At 38.8% G+C, this 24227-nt stretch overlaps 1 protein-coding gene across 1 annotated transcript; it reads right to left on the reverse strand.

The window, feature by feature from the left end:
- Positions 1-6993: 6993 nt before the first annotated feature.
- LOC149925987 (histone-lysine N-methyltransferase PRDM7-like) lies at positions 6994-18812 on the reverse strand. The gene is made up of 8 exons (XM_090160297.1): positions 18618-18812; positions 14223-14327; positions 13714-13820; positions 12680-12917; positions 10174-10250; positions 9908-10111; positions 8321-8690; positions 6994-7672 (listed from the first exon to the last, which is right to left on the reverse strand). Exons 1-8 carry the CDS (start codon positions 18736-18738, stop codon positions 7068-7070), a joined length of 1827 nt encoding a protein of 608 aa, XP_090016423.1. The 5' UTR covers positions 18739-18812; the 3' UTR covers positions 6994-7067.
- Positions 18813-24227: the final 5415 nt, after the last annotated feature.

Consider the following 24227-nt stretch of genomic DNA (forward strand, 5'->3'; position numbering starts at 1 on the left):
TAAGGAAGTATAACCCGAGGAGAGACACGATTGCCGTGGATGGTGCTGGGTGTCGGAACATTATCGCCTCAACGCGAGATTAATCCTATAATCAAAACGGGACTACGTTCTTCCCTCTCAGTCACTAAAACTAAATTTTAACAAGTGGGTCACGTGACCCAAATAATAGTCTTACACGAGCTTACTGTATCGAGTTTGTGAGTTAAACTAAGCCAAAAATAAATAAGCACGACGATTTATTTAAGTGTACATATATTTATTAAACTACTATTCCCCAGCGCCAGTCTAAACGTAATGACGATTCCCGCGTCCTCTCCCCAGATATTTCGCGGTACAGGTCTACCCCAGCGCCAGTCTAGACATAGTGACGATTCCCGCGTCCTCTCCCCAGCCATTTCGCGGTACAGCTCTACCCCAGTGCCAGTCTAGACGTAGTGACGATTCCCACGTCCTCTCCCCAGCCATTTCGTGGTACAGCTCTACCCCAGCGCCAGTCTAGACGTAGTGACGATTCCCACGTCCTCTCCCCAGCCATTTCGCGGTACAGCTCTACCCCAGCGCCAGTCTAGACGTAGTGACGATTCCCACGTCCTCTCCCCAGCCATTTCGTGGTACAGCTCTACCCCAGCGCCAGTCTAGACGTAGTGACGATTCCCACGTCCTCTCCCCAGCCATTTCGCGGTACAGCTCTACCCCAGCGCCAGTCTAGACGTAGTGACGATTCCCGCGTCCTCTCGTGTGTCACGTGATTCTCCCGTGTCTCTTTCTCTAAGAGTTGTAAGAAGATTCTTCTAGCTTTTGATTGTTACTTCTAGAGGCTGAATTTCCTCGCGTGGCTGTTATTCGCAATCGCGTGCGAGGATTCTTCTAAGTTTAGTATGATTTCTACCGTGCCGTGTCATGCCTACGGCGGCGGCGGCGGCGGACGCCGGACAATGGAGCGAGACCAGGAGTCTTACTAAGACTAAAAAAGACTTTATCGCGCCAAAATAAAGTGTGTAACAATGCCATTATTCAAATTTCAAACGGGTAAATTTCGTTTTTAGATGTTTTAGTGTTTTCCGAATTCGCTATGGGTATAACAAGATTTCTTCAGCACCCCTATTTGGATGGCGCCCGGGGGCAATTGCCCCCTCTGCCCCCCCCCCCTTAATCCGGCCCTGTTTATTGGTAAATACATTCAAATCGTCACCCACTGATTTTGTCTAGGTGGTGTCGTGTTAAAAGATAACGACTTTAAAGAACTTATTCTAGTAGGATTCTTGATATATTTTTTGGTACATTATTGTTTTGCAACACTTCGTAGAAGTTCTTGAATCCTGTAGGGTCGGAATTTGACTTGGTTTTTCTAACCGCGTCGTAAATTAAATCGATTGCGTTTGATCCAGAAACGACTCGTCCTCCAAATGTCATTTCACCGAGTTCGTTCCACGAAATAAAACGTAATGTCCAATTGTACAACGATATCGCGTCGGTAAGCATACTTGACGGAATAGACGTCGCAATTTCTTCGTACCACGTTTTGTTTTTAACAGTCTGTTGTTTTTCAACTGGTTTGCGCTTAGATATGTGTCGCTGCAAAGTTTGATTATATAACGTTAATTTTTCGGATTCGGTCATATTGGGATCGTCGAGGATCGTTTCCATTTAAGATGTCTCTTCAATCGACTTTTTTGTCCATCTGTTAACTGAATGTTCCCGCGTAGTACATTTATACAACATTCGACCAGCGCTAAGATAGCGTCGCGATTTGCTAGTTTAATGATAGCTTTCCTCTGTTTCACATTACACGTGCTCAATTATTTTAAAGAATCCAAGTCTTTACACACTCGTTTTGACGTTGCTATAGTCATTTTGATTTTATTTCGGGATGAAAATCGCGGCTTCTTCTCCCGGTATGATCCCCGTTCGCAGCCGATATTCATCCGCGGTATTTGGTTTCAAGTCGATGAATAAATAACCGTATGGTTTCACCACGGCTTGACGAAACGCGTCAAACCAACGAATTTGGTATTAGCCGGTGAAATTTGTTTAGCGATATTTAGCACGCTGGAAACGTCTCTAGCCGAACGGAAAATTACGAGGTACTGTGAATTCAAATTGAGAGTTCTAACTTATTTCCCGTGATAAAACAAATTTTGCATTAAAATCAGTACGGACGTGTTACGATGATGCGCACCTCGTGTAAATAAATTTGTCGCGTCTTTGTTATTCGCTATTTCACATAAGGGATCTACAAGAATTACAAAATTTCTAATCGTCGGATTTAAATTGTTTGGGTCTAATAAACCCTCGTGAAACTCTATGGTAGGATTATGTTAAAATACCAAATTAAATAATTTATCTTGGTACTCAGTATAACACCAAACTATTCTTTGAGGTGGAGGAGAAATGTTTAATTAATTTGGCGATGAAGTGGGACTTTCCACATTGCGTGGGCCCAGCGACGAGCCCGGTGAACGGATGTTTCATTACTGGTTCCATGTCTCTAAATGAGCTACAAAATAAAGAGCCCAGTTTCTAATAGTCAAGTTTTTTATTGACAATTTCAAAAGTCTTCAGTTTTATTCAAAAAATTTTTAGCGTTGCACATTATAAAATTAAATATAGTATCGCAAAAATCCTCACTTAAAAACGTGTCAAGTTTTAAAGTGATTTCGGAATAACTAATTTTATCCATCGCGTCAAACAAATGTATATCTAAACGAGAGTTTCAATCAATCATCAGACAATCGTGCTGCCTTTGTGAGGGATGATCAATTTTGCAACTTTCGCATTGCATATTCACGTAGTCTGTAATCGCGGTCAGTACGGTTCCTTTAATATCATTGAAGACGCGTTTTACTTCGTTGTTATACGTCATCACTTCGTCGTATTTATCCATCATCGTCTTCCAAGGGTTTTGCGTGACAGAAAAGCCCTGTTTGGTTAAGACGCGCTTTCCGTAGTTGGTCCCAGTTCCAAGGATTATTTCCCTCACGTCCACTACCTTCCGCGTTTGGAAAATGCATAGCTTGGCTCGTCTCGTTTCTGATCCTTCAAAGAACCACGTAGAGTTTGGAATCGAATCATCTTCCAAGAACGTAGTTATTTGATCGCTCGCTCTCCGTAGTTGCTTGAACTGGCTTTCCGTCAACGCAATTCCAACACTACCATCCAAAGTACCGACGTTAATATTACAGTCTGGGGTTACAGATACCCTCTTCGTAGTAGAAATAGGGAAAACATTACTGACGTTCCTAAAAGGGGTATCGAAATCGTTAGAAATCACTTAAAGTAATTTAACACGTAAACGTTTCTACTTACATTTTCTTAGTATTCGAATTCCGAGGTTTAAGAGACTCGGGGATGTACAATTAGAATGCTCTTTTGGGGGAACAACTCACCTTTATATGGTAAATTTTATTGTACTTTGTACCACGTCTTAAACAATTAGGATTATACCACCACGTTCGAAACAGCAGATTAAGCGGGCTTTGGAATTTAAGGGTATTTCCAATTCACAGACGATATTCAAATCCCCGTCTCCATGTATTTTCTACGAGATACGGTGCTCACAGTTCTCTCGCAGTACATTTACGGTCGGCGAACGCATCGATGTTGAGCCGGTACTTTTTTTATAGATACCGTCAAAATAATACCCCATGTTATTTCTATGAGGTACGGTGACTGGTGCCCCATAGACCGTTCTCAGGGTACGGTGCCCGCCGCTTTATCCAGAGATCCTGAACTGCCAGGATCTCTGCTTTATCGTTGTTCATTTACGGTCGGCGAACATATCAAATACCGTCAATATAAGTTAATTCTACGCGGCACGGTGCCCGGTGAGATGCTGTCAAATAGTACCTCATGTTAATTCTATGGGGCACGGTGCCCGGTACTCCGGTGCCCCATTAGGTGCCCCATAGAGCGTTCTCTCATTTATAATACTACTAACATAGTTCCCTGTAATATACCTATTGTTATTTTTTTTATATTTATTCCTTCCTTTTCTCCCTTTTTATTAACATTATTTAGTATATACCTACTGTATTGTCTAAATGGACTTACCGCTTCATATAAGCTATCCTAGCTTCGTGGTTTTTTTATTGCAAATAAATAAATAAATAAATAAATAAATAAAATTGGGGTTGCGAGGCGCGAGAGTTTTTTAGTGAGTTTTCCCGCTTTAAGACACGCCCGTTTCTGCGAGCTTCATCACTGCCGTAAAAATCTTCCTTAGACATTCCAAGTGTATACCTATATAATTCCTGCTAGTGCTCATTGTTTTGGAGAGCGCAAGAGTAAAATACGAGTGTTAAGGACACGGAATGGTACTTGTTGGTGTTGAATACGTGAAATGGTACTTGCGAATGATTACAATTGCTTACATTTAGTAATGATTTGTTTTTTATTAGTGAAACGATAATGCCCATAACTGATGTCATTAATAGACTTGAGTATTTAGTGTAACAAGTCCTTCAACGTATTTAATAACATAAATGTTAATTACTTTGAATTGAAGTTACGAATGAATATTTCGGTTTTATTTAAAACATCACAAATCTTTTTCAAAATGGCCACCTCAGGGTCTAATACAGCTGTGTTGCGGATAGTTTCATAGCCATCAATTATGCGAAGGTCACCAACGTCCCGAACTTCAGTCTTTTAAACTAAGAGGAATAGGTCGCCTGGGATTAAATCGGGAGATCATGCTGGCCACACAACTAGTCCACCACGACCTATCGTCGCGTCAAGATGATTTCTTACGTCGCGGATAAAATGGGGTGGAGCTCCATCATGCCGAACCCACACGCGCCTTCTGGTTTCTAACGGCACGTCTTCGAGCAGCTCTGTTTGTAAGTATGCCTGACCATTTATCCTAGTTGGAAGGAAAAAAGGACCAACTAAATGGTAACAAACAATACCACTCCAAACATTTAGGCTAAACTGCACTTGATGAGATCTAACACTAGACCCGTGGGGGCTATCTTGACTGAACTGAGTCAACAAACCACTGAGAAAAGTCAACTAATAATAATATAATAATAATAATAATAATAATCAGCTAGACTAATTCTCAAGGCTTCACCTTAGGCCTAAGTCATCAAGCGACTTTTGAAGCCATTAATTCAGGTGGCCGGGTTACAACGCGTAGGAGGATGGTGACAAGCCCTTCAATCCACGCGAGCCAACAGCTCCCTACACTAACTATTACCTTTAACCTCAACAAGTTTTTATGGAAGGGGAAACCGAAGTGCTCGAGGGAATACTCGACTAGGATAGTCCGCGTCGTTCAGAGCTTGAACCTTTTGAAGGTGAGTTAAATTGATGACCTTGAAGAAATCGTCAAACCATTAATAACGTGATTGATTTACACCCCAATTGTCTCCCAACTCGCCGGGTACTTGTTCCAGGATCGTTTTCGGCAATGGTAAGATTCTAAAGTAATTATTGTTTAAATTCACGTTGGTAAAGTAATTTACTTAACTAAAAGGTAAGACGGATCATATCGAATAACATGTTTTAATCAAAAACTAGTTGAATCAAATTGCTGTAAGTACCTGTTCCTCCGGTCTTAGAAGCAACTGTACTCGGTACAATTTAAAACCTTGAATTCACAACGTCGCAAAATGTGAACCTCTCAAATTCTAAAAACCCGAATTTGTGTAAATACACAATTTGATTAATAATAAAAAGCCAGATTTTGTCATAAGAAATAAGAAATGTGTTCCACTATTCATTTCAGATATGTAATGGTTTCCATTTTGATAGTGTTGTGTTGTAATAATCAGCTAGGCTAATTCCCAAGTCATCTAGCGACTTTTAATGCCTTTAATTTATTCTCCTTCTGTTAAAATTTGCTGGAGTTCTTTTCGTTGGAGAATTTACACCCAAAGAAAATCAAATCAGATAAATGTACATTTTAGTATTTTAAATATTTTGTTGAACTACTTTTGTTTGTTTAGGTATTAACTTTTTAACTTCTAATTTAGTTTGTATTTTCTTTGAACACTCGAAGGGGCTAGTGGCGTGCCGATAGGGGCCATAATTTCAGTTTATTCATTCAACTTGACTAAAAAATGTATTATAAAGCTGATCATTTATGATAATTAATTTCGGTTATGTCGGTGGATAACTTGTTTTGGTGAAATACGAATAGTGGCATAAGTAACATAATACCGATAGGTATGACACTTCCTATTGCTTTAATGCTAATTTTCTAACCGAACCTTTTTGCTACACTGATACTCTCTTCAAGCTGTTTTGGATGACTACTTTTTTTTATAAAAATTTAAGCCTAATATCGGAGAGCACGTTTTGGAGTCGCGAGGGGCTTTGGCTTTGTTTCGAAGCCCGCGTGCGAAATTGCGAATCACGCGTTATAGAAAACATGAGCTCGTGGCGCCGAGAATAACGTTTTTAATTTTTATAATTTTAGCCTAATATTCTGCCTATTTATCGGAAACTAGATTTTTCGGCTTAGCGGAAGTCTCGCATATTTTAGACACTAGAGAGCTCTGCGCTGAGAAAACATCTTGATTACGCCAAAATGATGAAAATCAGTTTGGTTGTAAATCTCGTTAGTTGTCATACTTATTTTTATTTTGTTACTTATGATAGTGGTATTAGCCTTTTTCGCAGTGACGACTAAAAATGTCGATATAGCTCTACGCAGCGGTGACTATCTGAACTACATTAGTATTGTATCTAAGCGGAAGTTGATGAACCTCATTTACTTCTGATCTTAGTAATCTAATTATCTGACAGAATAAAAGTATCGTCAATAATGGAAAGACTATGATTTTGAGACGTGAATTTACTTGACAAGGTGATGCCTTGGGCGGAAATATGGAACACAAATTACTAGTTGAGAACGAAGTCACCAGGGGATGCCGCTGCGCTCGTTGGAAATAATTTCTAGGCCTTGACTGTAGAGGTATACTACCTTTCAAATAAATCCTTTGGGCTCTTCAATTTAACAATGGAAATATTTATTTCAGAAACCCACATTTACACGTTTCATGTTAACAAAATAATAATTTTAAAACTATTTTTAACGATGTCATTGAACCCGTTGCGTGGTTTTAGCTCTTCTGAGTGTGCACACGTTGGTGCCTTTTCAAATTACCAAGCTGATTGAACCTTAGTCCGCACACGTCACACGAATAAGGTTTCTCACCAGTGTGCACACGTTGGTGGGTTTTCAAATGACCAAGCTCACTGAACCTTCCTCCGCACACGTCACACGAATAAGGTTTCTCACCCGTGTGCACACGTTGGTGGGTTTTAAAATGACCAAGCTGATTGAACCTTAGTCCGCACACGTCACACGAATAAGGTTTCTCACCAGTGTGCACACGTTGGTGGGTTTTCAAATTACCAAGCCAATTGAACCTTAGTCCGCACACGTCACACGAATAAGGTTTCTCACCAGTGTGCACACGTTGGTGGGTTTTAAAATGACCAAGCTGATTGAACCTTAGTCCGCACACGTCACACGAATAAGGTTTCTCACCAGTGTGCACACGTTGGTGGGTTTTAAAATGACCAAGCTGATTGAACCTTAGTCCGCACACGTCACACGGGTAAGGTCTCTCTCCCGTGTGCGTTCTTACATGCTTATCAAAGTCGCCTTTACGCTCGGTAGCATAGTGGCATTGCTGGCATTGGAATCGTTTGTTCTGGTCCCCTGCGCAATAAAACCAACGTGATAATTAGAGAGATTAAGCTTCAACCCGCGAACGCGTACAGCTCACGACTACAACAGCGGAACAACACGACATTACTCCAAAGAAAACGGGCAACACGCAAAATTTCAAAAGAGATTGAGTTCGCTCAGTAAAATTCGTAGTAAGAGCGCTTCGAGTGACAGCGCGAATATTCGAACGTTAACTGCGGGTGCACATTCAACAAAATATAGTTTCATCTATTTCATTACTGGACAAAATGTTTAATTATTGTTCCTAAAGTAATAGTACGAAAGTTGATACAGATTCTACGGCCGCCATTTTGCTATTATTATTTACACAATGCGAAATAAACGCGGATGAAATCATTGTGCGAGCGAATAGGCGCTAGCATAAACTCTATTTATGGCTTATTCAACTTGTTAAAAGGTTCCACGCGCTCTTTAATATTTTAGCGTAAACGGGCTCGAGCGATTTCGCGCGTGCTCCCTGAACATAAAAAAAAATGCACGAGCCTTTTACGCTAAAATATTAAAAAGCGCGTGGAACATTTTAACAAGTTGAACAAGACACGAATAATTTGTGCTAGTGCCTATTTCCAGTCTGTGTCCGTTTTAACGCGCGTCAACTGAATTAAACGATCTGCTTACCTTCTTTCGGGACGTATTTGCGCCCTCCCTTCTTCGCGGGTACAACCGATGTACATGGATTTGGTTGCGGTTCATCCTTGGCCGCCGCTGGCGCCTCCTGGTGGGGAACAGCGCTGATGGACGGCTGTTCGTGGTCCTCGCTTTCGTCCAGCAGCCCCAGCTCCCGGGCGTAGCTGTCGCCGTACCAGACCAGCAGCTCCTGGCCGGGCTGGACGTCCTTGTAGGTGCGGTAGTAGATGTCTCCGCGGAACTGGAACGCCAGCAGGTTTTGCTGCGGCTCGTGACACGCGCAGTTGACGAATCGAAGCCAGTTGGACTTGTTGGGGTCCGTGGCGTCCACGAAATGGTCACTGCGATTGTTTTTGAAGATCTAACAAATCGGGCGGAGGTTACTACACTTTGATCTTGGACATTGTAGGGCGGCACAGCGAGTACCGAAGCTACACTTTGATGGCGGCGTGTGAAACATAATCACTCGAAAGTATGCCAAAACTTTATTTAACCCTAATGGAACTTTGTTCAAGGGATGTGACGTAAATTGCGTCAACAGGGTTGCTACAGTTTTTTCACAATCAAATTCCCTGACTTTTCCAGTTTTTCCCTGACCATTTCCAGAGATTTTCCCTGACTTATTTTGTGCTAAGATTTTGTATTTTTTAACCTTTATTTTAGAAAAAGTTTCCTATTTGCAACCGAAATTAAATTCCCTAATTTTTAGACCAACTTTTAAAATCCCTGAGTTTTCCAGGTTTTCCAGGTACCGTGGCAGCCCTGGACAGGGTTGCCACAGTTTTTTCACTTTCAAATTCCCTGACTTTTCCAGGTTTTCCCTGACCATCTCCGGACATTTTCCCTGACTTATTTTGTGCGAAAACTTAGAATTTTTTACCTTAATTTTATTAACGGTTTTCTATTTTCCACCATTGAGTTGGGAATATTAATCTAGAGATCCAATCAAATCTGCTCCCCGCGAAACAAGTTTTTGAAAAATACGAATGTGCGGTCTGCTCTAAAATGACGAGCAAACGTTATCATATGACCCGTGGCGCCATCCATTATTTTGAAGAAAAAAAATCTTTTTGCTTGAAAACGCGTCTTATTTGAACGAATCATTGAGAGATAGACGGCGCCACGGGTAGAATGATAACGTTTTCTCGTCATTTGGGACGCCGATGGGAGCAGACGACAGTATTCTTATTTTTAAAAACTTGTTTCGCGAAATACTGAAATCCGACGTTTCGATTGGACCTCTAGATTAATATTCCCAACTCAATGTTTGCCACCTAATTTATATTCCCTGAATTGTCCCTGATTTTTAGACCCATATTCAAATTCCCTGAATAGTCCTTGATTTTTAGACCCATATTCAAATTCCCTGACTTTTCCAGGAATTCCAGGTTTTCCAGATACCGTGGCAACCCTGACAAAGGCCCACTTACGACTGATTATGTGACATATGATGTTAGCTTTTCGTTTTATCAGAACTAAAGTGTCAATCTACTAACTATGGTTAAGTGCTATTGGCGAGTCCCGCGGGCCTCTATTGGCGAATCGGCCACTGGCGAAGAATAATAAATAGGAACTGACCTGCCAGCAGTAGCCGTTGGCGTAGGCGTCGGCGTCCAAGCGCTCGATGGGCCATCCCTCGTAGGGCCCGAAGCGGATCCCTCTAGCGATCGGGGCCTCCGCGAAGACGCCCTGGCCGGCCCCCGCAATGGACGACTCCTTCAAGCGCATTTGGGCCGGGAAGGTGCGCAGGGCCCTCTCCGCCACGGATCCGTCGCTGGGCAGCTGAGGACGCGATGCACTCGTTCATTCACTCGGGCATATAGACAATTCAATTCCTTAAATACCTGAACGTTGGCCACGATGACCAGTGGTCCGTGGATTGGACAGTCGCCCTCGTAAAACTCCTCGCAGTCGTCGCAAACTGTACCAAAAACCATCATTATTCTAATTTAATTATTGGAGTAATGTCAATGTTAGATTGCTTTTAGGCAGTAGCGGCGCTAAGGTTTTTTCACAGGTGGGCTAATTATTTAGTGGCCCCTAAAAATTTCGTGGCCCTTACAACTTTAGTGACCTCTTATAATTTTGTGGCTTGCCTTCCCAAATGTCTCTTATAACGTATACATATTTAAAATTTTTAAAATTTAACTGAAAGTATAAATTTCACTCCTCTTTTTTTTTTACTAAACTCGTCAAGAAGCAATAAAGGATTGTCTTTCAACCTATTCGATAAATCTCTATTTATAGAGAGCAAGGCTAAATTGGATAATCGATTTTCAGACATAGTTGTTCTTAAAAATGATTCCAGTCTATTGAGTGTACTAAAACTACGCTCTGAAATAGTACTAGCACCAGGTATACGTAATACAATTTTGAAATATTTTACGAGATCTGGGAATGCCTGCTCGTATGTCAATAAATATCTATAGCAATCGGAAACATTTTGAATATTTTGAGGTTTAAGATATTCATTGGTGTCACGCCGGTTTTGTAAAATTTCTATTTTTATGTTTTCGCCGCTTTTGAAGTTTTGGTACTAAATAACATTTTAGCAACGTTGACCTGATGTTTCAGGGACTCCTTTTCAAATTTAAATCTTTCATAGTTTTGACAAAACGCAGTAATTTTTTCAACGTTCAAAAACTCGCTTGAATTTGGATCTGAGCACAAAGTTCTTCATAAATAGAAAAATTTTCTAACAATCTATTTTTCATTTCTAATACGAATCTATCTATAATTTCAAAATAAAATGCTTTAAATTGGTCACCAATAGTTTTGAACTCCGTTTCTCGACTTCCTATAGTACCCATTATTATGGTACCTTTCAACCTTTTGTTTTGAATAATTTTTCTTTTCATGGGTACTTTGACGGAACTATTCTTTTCGGGTACTGGAATTGAGGCTGAGAGAGGCAATTTTTTCGCAAAATCCCAAATTTGGTCGAAGCTTTCAGAATTTCGGTCCGTTTCTAACTTTTTTATTCTGGCACCGCAGATTGCTACGGCTTGAGTTATAACTACTTTGGGATTTTGCAAATATTCAGACAACACATTTCTTAAACCTTAAATTTCATCACATGCTACGATCATTAATTTAGTTTAGTAAATCACAAGACTAAGATTCTAAGTCTTAGAAAAAAGCTAACTACTAATAGTAATTAGCCTTAGAAAAGACTGTAAAATATATATCTACTAATAGTTAGCCTTAAAAAGGCTGTTTGGAAAAATTAACTAATAATAGTTAATTAGCCTTGAAAAAGGCTCGAGGAGGTAGACGTCCGCTCTTGCTAAAATAATAGAACAGAAAAGACTAAACAACAACTCGAGAAAGACTTGCAACAGACAAATATCTCGTTCTGGAGCTCAAAACGAAATGGCGATAAATATTTACAAAAATAAGCGGCTTAGCGGGAACATTGGATTGACCATATTTTGCCAAAGTTGTGAAATCGAAAAAACCCAAAATTTTCCAAGAAGCGAGAAGAGCAAGGTGGTTTTGCCGCTATCGTCGCGTTTACTGGACCCCCAAATGATTTGTATCCGAAAATTAAAATATGGGGCCTCTTCATTATAAATATGTGGCTCTTTTAATATAAATATGTGGCCCCTCTCAGAAATGCAGGTGGGCCAAAGCCCACCTCAGCCCACCCTTAGCGCCGCTACTGCTTTTAGGGGTATATTTTTACAAGGAATCAAGATGGCCGCGCCTTTAAACTATTAAATTTAGAAATAACGATTTAAAAATAATAAAATTTTCTCTTTGTAAACAATTCTGGATTATAACAAGTTTCGACTAATTTTATTATAATGAAAATTTTAATAAAAGTTTTAATTTTTGGTGATAAAATTTTAATAAAACTTAATTTTTGGTGATAAAATTGTAATAAAACTTAATTTTTGGTAATAAAACTAATTAGATTTTAATAAAAAATTAAAATTACTCTTACTAGATTTAAATAAAATTTTAATAAAAATTTAAAATTATTCTAATTAGATTTGAATCAAATTTCTGAGCAAATGGTTTCTGAGCTACTATTTCTGACGTCATAAGTAGGAGCTGAACTACAGCGCCATCTACGTATTGTTATGAGCACTAAACTTAAGAATGCGATAACGCTTTACACCGCAGCAACGCTTCTATCTCTGACGTCATAAGTAGGAGCTGAACTACAGCGCCATCTATGTATTGTTCTGAGCACTAATCTAAAGAATGCGCAAACGGTTTACACCCGGCGCAGCTTCGATTCTATCTCTGACGTCACAAGTAGGAGCTGAACTACAGCGCCATCTACGTTTCGCCCTGCTTTGAGTTTCGGGGTTTGAGCTTAAAGGGATTACGAAATGAACGTACGCAAGTAGTCGTCGTCATCGGGGACTTCCGGTTCGAGGTAACTCGAGGGATGCTGGACATTCCGGGCCGGGTATTTCTTGGCGGGTTTGGCCACCGACAGGCCGAGCTGCTTCAGCTGGTTGGTCTTCCTGGTGGCGCTCGTCTTGAGTTTCCTGATCAGGTTCTTCACCATGAGGATGTCTTCCATCTCAAAGCCGAGGAACACGCTGTCGGCGGGGAACTCTTCCATTTGGAAATGCTGGAATTAGGGATTTGATCACCGCGTTAGTTGTCATGGCGTAATTACAAGCCAATATTAGCGTTTGAATTTCATTAGTTTCTGCCGAGGGGCTAGTCACTTCTTGCTATCGGTGTACACGGCCATAACTTTGACTGTACCTTTAACAGTGCTTACAAGGATAGTACCCGAGGTGTTTATTGCCGATTATGTTCAAAGTCGGGAGTAATGTAGACCTATATGAGATATGAAATTTCCCAAAAGGAGACGTTGCACTACCCATTCAATTTTCTATGGCAACCGAAAATGTTTTTGAGCACTAAGACAAAAATCTCCTTTTAAAAAAGCATGGGATTTTCTCGGTTACGAATTTTTTTAATTTTAAATCACAAAATAGGTAATTGGGATTACATTTAGGTTAATTTCATCAAGTTTCGGTAAATTGGAAAATTATTTAGGTAAAATTTTAACATTATTTGGGTAAAATAAGGAAAAAATCTTATTTTTGTTTTAAGTGGTCAAAAACATTTTCGGTTGCCATGGAAAATCGATTGGGAAATTTCATATCTCATATAGGTACACATTACGGTCGACTTTGAACTAAATCGGCAATAAACACCTCGGGTACTCTCCTTGTTAGTGCGCCTAATCGGTGTACAGGTTAACTGACAGTGGTTAGCGCTTCGGTTATTGCGCGTGCTCCGGAACTAGGGCTGTGAAAATGACGGAATATGATTGGTCGGACGGAAGGGGGAGGAGCTACTCCATTTTTTTCAAACGCCGTAGTGGCCCTTTAAAGCGATATTTGGGGTCTTACGAATTCCGACTTCCGCTGCGTGTTCGAGGCGGCAGCACTGGTTCTGGTGGTCGACTTTTTGCGGGTTGGAGGTTGATGGTAATTCTTCTTTCGACCCCTTTCTTGCTCTTAAAATTAAATTAATTAAATTAAATTGATTAATTAACTAAATTAAATTAATTTAATTTAATTTAGTTTATTAATTAATTTAATTTAGTTTATTAATTAATTTAATTTAGTTTATTAATTAATTTAATTTAGTTTATTAATTAATTTAATTTAATTTAGTTTATTAATTAACTTAATTAATTAATTTAAATTAATTAATTAACTAAATTAAATTAAATTAATTAATAACCTAAATTAAATTAAATTAATTAATCAACTAAATTAAATTAATTAATTAACTAAGTAAATTAATTAATTAATAAATAAATAAATAAATTAATTAATTAAATTAAATTAATTAATTTAATGAAATGTGGCGTTGGGAATTTTAGAGTGTGAGCATACGTGTTTAAGTGACTTACCAGTTTTCCACGACCAATCCTCGTCACTTTCGGATGACTCCGGGGGCTCGGGCGTTGGGCACCTTTTCTTCGGTTTCATAAAGTAAGGCAACGGTGGATCCAACCCTACACACGGAGTCGATTACACTCTTCAAAATATCGTTAAATAAATCGAGCCGCGGACATCCGGGCACGAGAAAGGATTGAAAAAATGTCACCGACGTCAGTTTAGGGGGAGGAGCTTACTCTTAGAGCAGGAGGGGAATTGGGAGCTACCCCAAATATCGTCTCAATTAAGTCCTTCTTTATTCAAGCAATCTTTAAAATTGTGGTAATGTTATTTTGCTCGAAACATATGTTACCTTCCCAGACGCCCGTTGATTTTACATAAAAATGGTTTCGTAAGAAAACTTTTTAACGCGGTAACATTTTATAAGTATTACATCCGAGTGTTCCATTCAGTGGCGTAAATATGGACCCCGCCCCCCGCGTTGCTTTGGTTCTATTCTAGCACGGCAATTATAAATGATAATTGGAAAAATTGCTAGGTAGAAGATTTTGTTTTTAAATTACCAAACTTTCTGCCTGGCAGTTAACGGACGCAGCCTTTAATCGCAATGTCTCATAATTTTCGCGTATTTAGTCGACGCGTGTTAAGAGCTTTTATTTAGTAATATAACGGCAGAGTTCCGATCTACGCTGAATTAGGGAAATTCAGGCACAGTTTAGTTCGAGCAAAGAGTATAAAAACTACGTAACCTAGAGATATAATAACGGTCGAAAGCAGTAAAGGAAGTTGAAGCAACCGGGGGGGAAGGCACTCAGTGAATTTGCACTTCAAATTTCGGTACCGCAGCGCCACTACGGCACGGCAGTATTTAGTACAATAAATAATAAAACCGTAGAAAAATGGCAGTTACGGTGTTGCGGAGGTGCTAAATTTGGCATTTTGGATATTTAATTGTCTAATATCTGTCAATTCAAAAAAGTGACAGTAATTGGTTACTGTTTCGTGATTTTTTTAGTTAGAATTTGTGGATTCGTTGTTTCGGTGTTTATTTTCAAAAAGTGAAGAATAAGGCGTTTGTTCTCTAACGTTGCCAAGTCCTAAAGGTAATCAATTCCTTAAGGAATTTTCAAGAATGTTGAACTAAATTAAAATGATTGCCACTTAAAACTGCCGTAGTGGCGCTGCGGTACCGAAATTTGAAGTGCAAATTCACTGAGTGACTTCCCCCCCGGTTGCTACAACTTCCTTTACTGCTTTCGACCGTCATTATATCTCTAGGTTACGTAGTTTTTATACTCTTTGGTTCGAGGGATCAAAGTAAGTGCAGCTCGTGAAAGGTTTTCACTTCTCGATTTAGAGAGTATGTCGAGACTCAACTTTGTATGAAACCGTAAGTTAATTTTTTATCTAATAAAATTAAAATATACTTAAGCTTGTGACTGGGTGTTAGTAATAAACATCCCAATGTCTTCTAATCTCTACGGTAGTCAATATAACATGATTGGTCACAGTCACTAAATTATTTTGAAAGATTGCATTTTTTCGTCCTTCTGTAGCGATATTCAAACAAAACCCATCTGAGGCTTATTGAGCAATTCTTTTTTCCTAATAATTTCATGATTATGCTCTCCGAAATTCTATTAACTAAATTTATACTTTTTTTGATTGGATGTTCAAATTAAACCGCCGCTTTTGATGAAAGGAAAAATAATAAAATGCAAGTGTTAAACTGTACTAAAATACGTAGGTTAAAAGTAACATCAATAACTTTAAGGGCGGTTAAGTGCCGTAACTAGGGCGGTGCCGGCGGTGCCCTGGCACAGGGCGCAGACCCTGGAGGGGCGCAGAAATGACCAGACTAGGACCCAGTTTTGGCAACACTGCATTTTTCACAAAGCGTAATAATGTACCTGCAGTTAAGTAGATGGCGAAGGTGCCCCATTTTCAACGAGCGCTCGCAAAGCAGAGAAGCTCGCACTGGTCGCATAAAAAGCTAGTTATGCTACTGGGACGGTTCACTCAACCCCGTTTCGAATTGTTTCTAAATGGTTCGAAACTTTTTCTACCTCGTAGTGTAACCGTAGCTTAAATTTTCTGATACTGTATTAAATAAACATACTTACTCCGACGTTAAATAATTTTTTTTCGCTTGAAAACATCAAAGTTTATTTAATTCATTTTTTTCCCGCAAAGTAAGTAAATTGATAAGTATAAGTTGTTACGTGTTTAGAATTGTTGGCGATATAAGTATCGCGAATATTTCCCATAGTGTGGCTAAAATCACCTACTTTACAAAATTATTTAATTTTAATTAAAGGGCTAAATGAAAAATGTGCTTCCTAGAAAACCCTGGTCTACTTCATATTTATAAAATGAAACCAACTACCAGCTCTCCTGGCTATTTTGTTCATAGTGCACCTATTATATTCCCTCTCTTACTGTGCCATATGACAATTCTCCATTTTTGCCTTCACATAGGCAGTGTGTCCTGCCCTGAGTAGCTACGGGACATCCATTTCGGAGTGGTTTTTAGCTATTCGGGAAGGTTGGCAGAAATAATATCTTTGAAAGTGCTAAATCCCCAAAACTCATCTTAAATACGCCATTGATTATTAATAGTAAACAATAGCCTCTCAAAAAGAGTCACATAAGGGGCCCCCAAAAAGACTTTCGCGGGGGGGCCTCGAGGAAGTTAGTTACGCCACTGGTTCCATTTAATACTGCTAGGCGGAGTAGTAATCGTCCTCGAGCCAGTAATAGGACCCACTCTCTACAACTTGTTTTTTTGTAATTAGCGTCAATCATTTGCAGGGCCGGCGCTAGGATTTTCGGGCCCAGGTAATTTTTACTCCAAAATTTGTTTTTTTTCGAAATAGTCAGAAAATTTTAGTTAGGCACCCGTCCCGGTGGACCCCTTTCCCGGGGTACTTTTGCCCCGCTTACCGCCCCCCCCCCTAACACCGGCCCACTCATTTGGGCAAGGCAAGTGAGTGCATTGCCCCCCCCCCCCCTGAATATTTATGAGCTAAAAAAGTTAACGAATTATACTAATACCCACTCAGAATCGGATGTAGTACAAGGCTTATCTTAAGATAATGTTTTGTTCGTTCTATTATCCGGAAAATAAGTAGCAAATATGCAATAACTATTTCGATTAACAATCCCAAAAATATTAAATTGGTCGTGTTTTCACCCTTTAAGAAAACTACTTTCCGGAGCTCAAGTTCTGCCCACTCCTGAAAAATCCTGAAATGACGTCACTGCTCCAGACTCTGTTTAACCAAGTGGCAGAAATTTTAAATTCATGGGTCCACCATAAATTCATAAAAACACATTTTAATTTTGGCCTAAGGAATATCTTAATTATAAGTATGGCAATTATAAAAAATATTATTTGCACGATTAAAATATAGTTTTAAAATGCGCAAGGACGATAATATACTGCTCAGGTCGTTTGCTGGTAAAAGTCGGAGCTGGGGTGACAGTGTCAGTGCCAAACAAAGTTTCGGTCAGAAAACTACCATTAAAATAATAGGGCATGTCAAACTTATGTGTAATATGTTACTTTTGATATTGAATTAATCAAATTCATCTCATTTTATAGCTTTTTTATCAAGGAATTTGATAATTAAATTAAATAAATTTAAAAACTTAACCTAAAGTAAACCTTTTTCTGCAATATCAACTCTTTAGGTGTCGAATTGTTTCAAAACTTAATTTTAAAACTATTTTGAAAGTACATTTCCCGACTTCAAACACGCCGGTGTATGAATAATTTAACTTTGATTATATTTAATTAAAATTAAAACGAAATTGTTCGCCATCATCTTTCAAAAATAATTCTATGTATATCCGACTGTTTATATGAGGCTTGTTTTCCCAAGCTCTCAAGCCAAAACCGCCACGGGAGAGTGTGGTGGACGCAAAAAAAGTATTAGGAAAGCCTAGGCCTAACGGAGATTTTTTGCGTCGTCGCAATGATTATTGCTGGAGAAAACGGTTTTAAGATGAAAGCCCACCGATGAGGTTTTCATAATGATTTTATCTTTAAGAATAGCTATTTCCACCCCTGATCATTAAAGAAATAAGTAGGCTATAGGTATAAGATAAGCTAGATACCTTCCCTACTATGCATAAGTGGCATATATACCCTTTCATAACTGCCCGGAGTTCCGCTGCGGAGTTCGGAGCTAGAGAGTGTTTTTGGAGTTATGTAACATGTAGGGAGTCAATCGAAAACTAATGAAATTTCGTTCATTTAAAATTTGGTAGATCTTCTTAATATCCCCCTTTTATTTTTTCTATTTGGTTAACAATGACTTCTGTAGTTCAAGAATTTGTAAAATATGTTTGGAATTGCTGGGACCTACTCTAAATACTAGTTAATAGAATATTTTTAGCCTTACCCAACTCGTTCATTTCATCATATATATCTTTCATGTTCAAAAGCCGTTGTTTAACGTAGTCGTTAAAATCCGTCCACTCTTCTTTCGAAAAATACTTTTCTACCGCTCGGAATTTTTCCATTTTGGTAAATTAATAGTAACAAAATGATAATCTAAATGAGAAAGCAGAGCTCTCAAAGTTTTTGCGTCCTGCCGCCTTGGAATACCCTCTAAGGAACGCGTAACGCGTCTGATAGAATTATTTTTATTGGCTAATAACGCTTCTGATTGAATGATTTTCATTGGCTGAAAAACTCTTCCGACGGCTGAAATGTTTTTAAAAATTCGTTAGGGTAATTTGGTTCAGTCTCGGAAATAAATAGAGGAGGGATAGTTGATATTGACGAAGCTTTCTAATTTTTCTATTCAGAAAAATAAGATTAAATAATAACATTAAAATTTCTGTAGCTGCTCCTTGGAAATAAGCGTGGCTTGCTGGTCAAAAACTATATTCGTTCAAGCTATAGAGTGCTTTCAATTTGAAACTCATGACGTCACCAATGTATGTCGCCTATTGAGAAAAACCGGTAATTGTCATGGCGACCACGGTGTACACTATAGCTGTGACGTCTCACGTTTTCAAACGAAAGCACAAAACGGCATTATTAATTTTGTGTACGCTACAAGATCATTACTAATGGCGCCTTGTAGTGGTTGATACGGCCCTGGTAAAAAATTAATGTTCTGATAGATGGTTTGAACCAGAAAGGATGGAAAAACGATCGCCCATGTCATTAAAAGCAAGGAGTGCAGTGGCGTAGCTAGGGTGGACGACCCGCATCGGGTGCCACCCGTTTGAGGCCGTTTTGGGGGTGACACCCAACCGTGAAAAAATAAAAACTTACACAAACTATAGAGAAATTCGAAAAAACTTTGTTACGCGTTTTGACTAGTAAGAAGCACACCATGATATCCGCACCGCGTGCTACCCATGCATACTACGCCACTGAGAGAGTGTATAGTATAATTTTTCTGGCAAGTAAAAGTCCATAGGATCCAGATAAGAGATGGCGCCACCGGTATCGCCAGCAGCCTAGTAGTGCACGTTTCAACACTGGTGGAGGTCGACGCAGAAGCTAACCAGTTTGCAATTTTGCATTTGATATTGACAAAACTAGTAAAACAACTGTAAAATACAATGTATTGTTGAAACGAGATCATATTTGTGTCTGTCCCGAAATTAAAGAAGAACTCCCCAAGAAAAAGAGGAGATAAGAAGAAAAACTTCAGGTAAATTTAAGCCTTGGTCATAATAAAGCTACAACACATTTGTTAGTTTCAACTTTCATTCTAAGATATACTTCTTAAAATAATTATACTATCTACTATCATTTAAATTACTCTATTTATTAATTGCAACCGCTCTCTATAAACTATTAACATGTTTATAGGAGTTATTAACTCCACAAAAGTTAAAAAAACGTTGACAAGTACAGGAAATCTTCACTTATGCTGCCATACCATGATACCAATTTTTTCTCCACATTTGTTATCTTTACCTTGCGTTGATGCCTCGAGCAGTACTCCCAAATAGGTTAAGATATATTTTGTCATAATTACTTAAAAATTATAAGGCATAGCCTTATAAGAAGGCAAGCCTAAGTTTTCCCTCGGGAAAGTTGAAGATTTGTTCAAAAATTCATTGCGGAAGTACATAAATTTACTTTAAAAGTGTTGTCTAATTCACTCCTCTATAACTTGTATCCCCTTGTTAAATCTATAATTAATATAACAATTAATCACTACACTACACTCTTCCATGTAAAAGCAAGGCCAAGTCTCCACAGAGCAGTCTTGGAAATAAGGAATTTTTTAAAACTAGTCCTTAGGATTAGTGACCCCTATTGTCTACAAAAATAAACTGGTCCTTAGGACCAGTGACCCTTACCATGTTTTTTTCTATTGGTCCCATTGTAAATTATTTTTTATGGAATGTGAAATGTGGATAGGTCTAGACTCTAGAAACCATATAAATGTTTATAATTCGAGAAGGCGCGAATCGTTTTATTTCATTATTCATTGTAACTTAATACCACTACTAAAGGTTGCTGGTAACTTCGTAAGGCCTTTATCTCTAGTGTGACGTTTATTGTGTTAGAAAGAAGAAAGTCGGAGTAGAAATTGGAAGAAAGCTTGAATTTTTAAACTGGTCCCGCCTCAATGCCCATAAAAAAGTGACCCCCAGTATTTTAATTAAAAAACTGGTCCAAGCAATTAATAAACTGGTTTTGGACCAGTGGAAGTGTGTTATATCCAAGACTGCCACAGAGTAGACAAACTAGGCAGCATCAGATTTTATAGCAGACGATTGATATGGCACGCCAAACCGGACAAAATTCTCACTCGCTCGTTAGTATACTCACCGCTCGCGCCGACATAGTCAAAACGCTCGCGTCAATATACTCAAACTCTCGCATCGATAGAGTCGTTTCTCTCTCGTTTATATAGTCGTTTCTCTCTCGTTTAAATAGTCGATTTATAATATCGTTAACATAGTCGATTTTCTCTATCTTCAATATAGTCGATTTACTCTCGCGTTGACATAGTCGTTACCTCTCGTCAATATAGTCATTTCTCTCTCTCGTCAATATATTCATTTCTCTCTCTCGTCAATATAGTCATTTCTCTCTTGCGTCAATATAGTCGTTTGAAAGACTTGCACTGGCTTTACTCGAAGATTGCACTTTCTTTACTCGAAGATTGCACTGGCTTTTAGCAAAGTCGAAGTCCGAAGTTCCTTTTCTGAAATAGTTCATCGCGAGTGGCGAATACGAAAGTAATTTTCGTTGACTGAATTAGATTGCGGTCCGTTTTTCTTTCGTAGAACCAACGTAGGTAACGGTAGAACCTACCCTTTTAAATGTTCTCTTTGGTTCAGCGCGTAGCTGTTGATATAGTTTTCCAACAAAAATGGGTTTATTTAAAATATTTCGTGAGTGAAATGGCAGGAAATGTAGGATAATTAGACGTGGCGAATTACATTCAAAGTCTAAGTAACTGGTACGAATCTTTTATAAGGTATCGTCATACTGATGATTTAAACCTGATAGAAATGCTCCATAGAAAACTTCAGAACCATTCTTTTATATTCGGTCAATTTTTATTGGCTTTGGATCATCACCGAATTACAGATGACACCAGGAATGTCTTAAGCGAGATTTTCGGGACATTACTGAATGCCTTAAATGCTCATTTATTGGAACTTGAAAATCGTTTATATAGTCAAAATAATTTTGTTTCCAACCCATACTCTTGCCAAGTGGTTCGTACGGGTGCAGCGGGTAGACCTCCATATGATATCTCCATGAATCAGCTTTCTTGGTGTAGAAATCCTTTGTGTCTTTCTTGGACCAGAACAGCATCTGTATTTGGTGTTAATGTTAGAACTATCTACAGACGTCGGGAAGAATTCGGAATATTGGAAGAAGCTGAAATCACCAACGAAGAATTAGATCGGAATATTTTAAATCTCTTAAATTCTACCCATAACATTGGAGAAACTTATGTCATCGGCGGACTTAGAAGAATTGGTATTGCAAGACACGTGCCAAGATGGAGGATAAGAGAAAGGCTCAATATATTAGACCCAGTAGGACGAGCTCTCCGTTTAAGATTTCCCATATTAAGCCAATAAAATAATGGTTCTGAAGTTTTCTACGGAGCATTTCTATCAGGTTTAAATCATCAGTATGACGATACCTTATAAAAGATTCGTACCAGTTACTTAGACTTTGAATGTAATTCGCCACGTCTAATTGTCCTACATTTCCTGCCATTTCACTTACGAAATATTTTAAATAAACCAATTTTTTGTTGGAAAACTATATCAACAGCTACGCGCTAAACCAAAGAGAACATTTAAAAGAGTAGGTTCTACCGTTACCTACGTTGGTTCTACGAAAGAAAAACGGACCGCAATCTAATTCAGTCAACGAAAATTACCTTCGTATTCGCCACTCGCGATGAACTATTTCAGAAAAGGAACTTCGGACTTCGACTTTGCTAAAAATAAGCGTAAAGCCAGTGCAATCTTCGAGTAAAGCCAGTGCAATCTTCGAGTAAAGACAGTGCAAGTCTTTCAAACGACTATATTGACGAGAGAGAGAAATGACTATATTGACGAGAGGTAACGACTATGTCAACGCGATAGTAAATCGACTATATTAACGAGAGAGTAAATCGACTATATTAACGATAGAATAAATCGACTATTTAAACGAGAGAGAAACGACTATATAAACGAGAGAGAAACGACTCTATCGATGCGAGAGTTTGAGTATATTGACGCGAGCGTTTTGACTATGTCGGCGCGAGCGGTGAGTATACTAACGAGCGAGTGAGAATTTTGTCCGGTTTGGCGTGCCATAGATTGAGATCGCTTTACCGCGTATGAATTCTACAAGCAGTAAATCACTGTAACTCTATGCGTAGCTAAACGACGAAATAGGGCGAAACTTTCATATCACGCGATTTTGGGCTATTTTCATACTCCCCCCCCCCCCCATTATCCACATCTGATATACAGGGTGTCTCCATTTGATCGGCCCAGTCATTTTTCTCAAACACTATACCTTCAAGAAATGTGAAATTTTCAGTGTGTACTCCCTCGGTAGAGATGGTTGTTATTTGTGAATTTAAAAAAAATCGTGAAATGTTTCACGGTTTTAGAATTTGTTGTTTTTGAACGCTAGGTGGTAGATGAAAAGTTTCTATGAGTAAATTGTAGAGCATACTCGAAAACCTTTAATGGAGTTGGTATGATCAAAATCGTACATTTAGTCACTGAAATAATAGGTCAAAAATAACAAGTTGGTACTACCCAAATGTTTTTACGCCTCATGTTATTGTAATGATTGTCTGTGAAAACACTAGCGAAAGCGACTTGCGCCAGAGAATCATTGCATCGTTCCAACCCGTTACTCCAGATATGGTCCGTGGTTCGTTAGCCAATATGGCTCCATTAAGTTAGCCCCCCCCCCAAGTAAGCAATTTTAAAATTAGTTAGTTCACCTTATTGCACCCATCATGCACCGTAGTGCACCACCAAAAATATTTTATGCACCATCGGGGTAAGGCGGGAAATTCAAAAATCAAAGTGGGGGCTAAGTTAACGACAGCCCCCCCCCCATATTCGATTTTGATAATAATAACGTACCTAATCTATTGCACCAAGAGTGCACTATCGTGCACCACCAAAATATTTTATTGCACCGTCAAGAAAGGCGTGAAATTTAAAAAAAACATAATATGACCGTAATATCTAATATTCGGTATTGATAAAAACCACAAGTCTAATCGAATGCACCAATGATGCACCAGCATGCACCAGCAAAATTTTTATTGCACCGTCAAAAAAGGCGGTAAATTTAAAAAAATCTTAAATTATTCATGTGGGGGCTAAGTTAACGACAGCCCCCCCACTTTTGATTTCAATAATTTAAACCTGCCTAATCGAATGCACCCACGATGCATTACCATGCACCACAGAGATTTATCATTGCACCATACCCCTTTATGAGATATAATTGAATTTGCTCTTTCCAAGCTTTTAAAAAAATTAAAATATTTCTG

This window comes from Leiobunum rupestre, chromosome 10, assembly GCF_980474605.1.
Source record: "Leiobunum rupestre chromosome 10, qqLeiRupe1.1.hap1, whole genome shotgun sequence".
NCBI lineage: Eukaryota > Metazoa > Arthropoda > Arachnida > Opiliones > Sclerosomatidae > Leiobunum > Leiobunum rupestre.

Coding starts and splice junctions, on each gene's coding strand:
- LOC149925987 (XM_090160297.1), bottom strand. CDS start 18,738: ATGGAAAAATTCCGAGCGGTAGAAAAGTATTTTTCGAAAGAAGAGTGG. Junction 10,251..12,679: donor CGATGACGACGACTACTTGC/GTACGTTCATTT, acceptor TTTTTGGTACAG/TTTGCGACGACTGCGAGGAG. Junction 8,691..9,907: donor CCAACGGCTACTGCTGGCAG/GTCAGTTCCTAT, acceptor CCGATTTGTTAG/ATCTTCAAAAACAATCGCAG.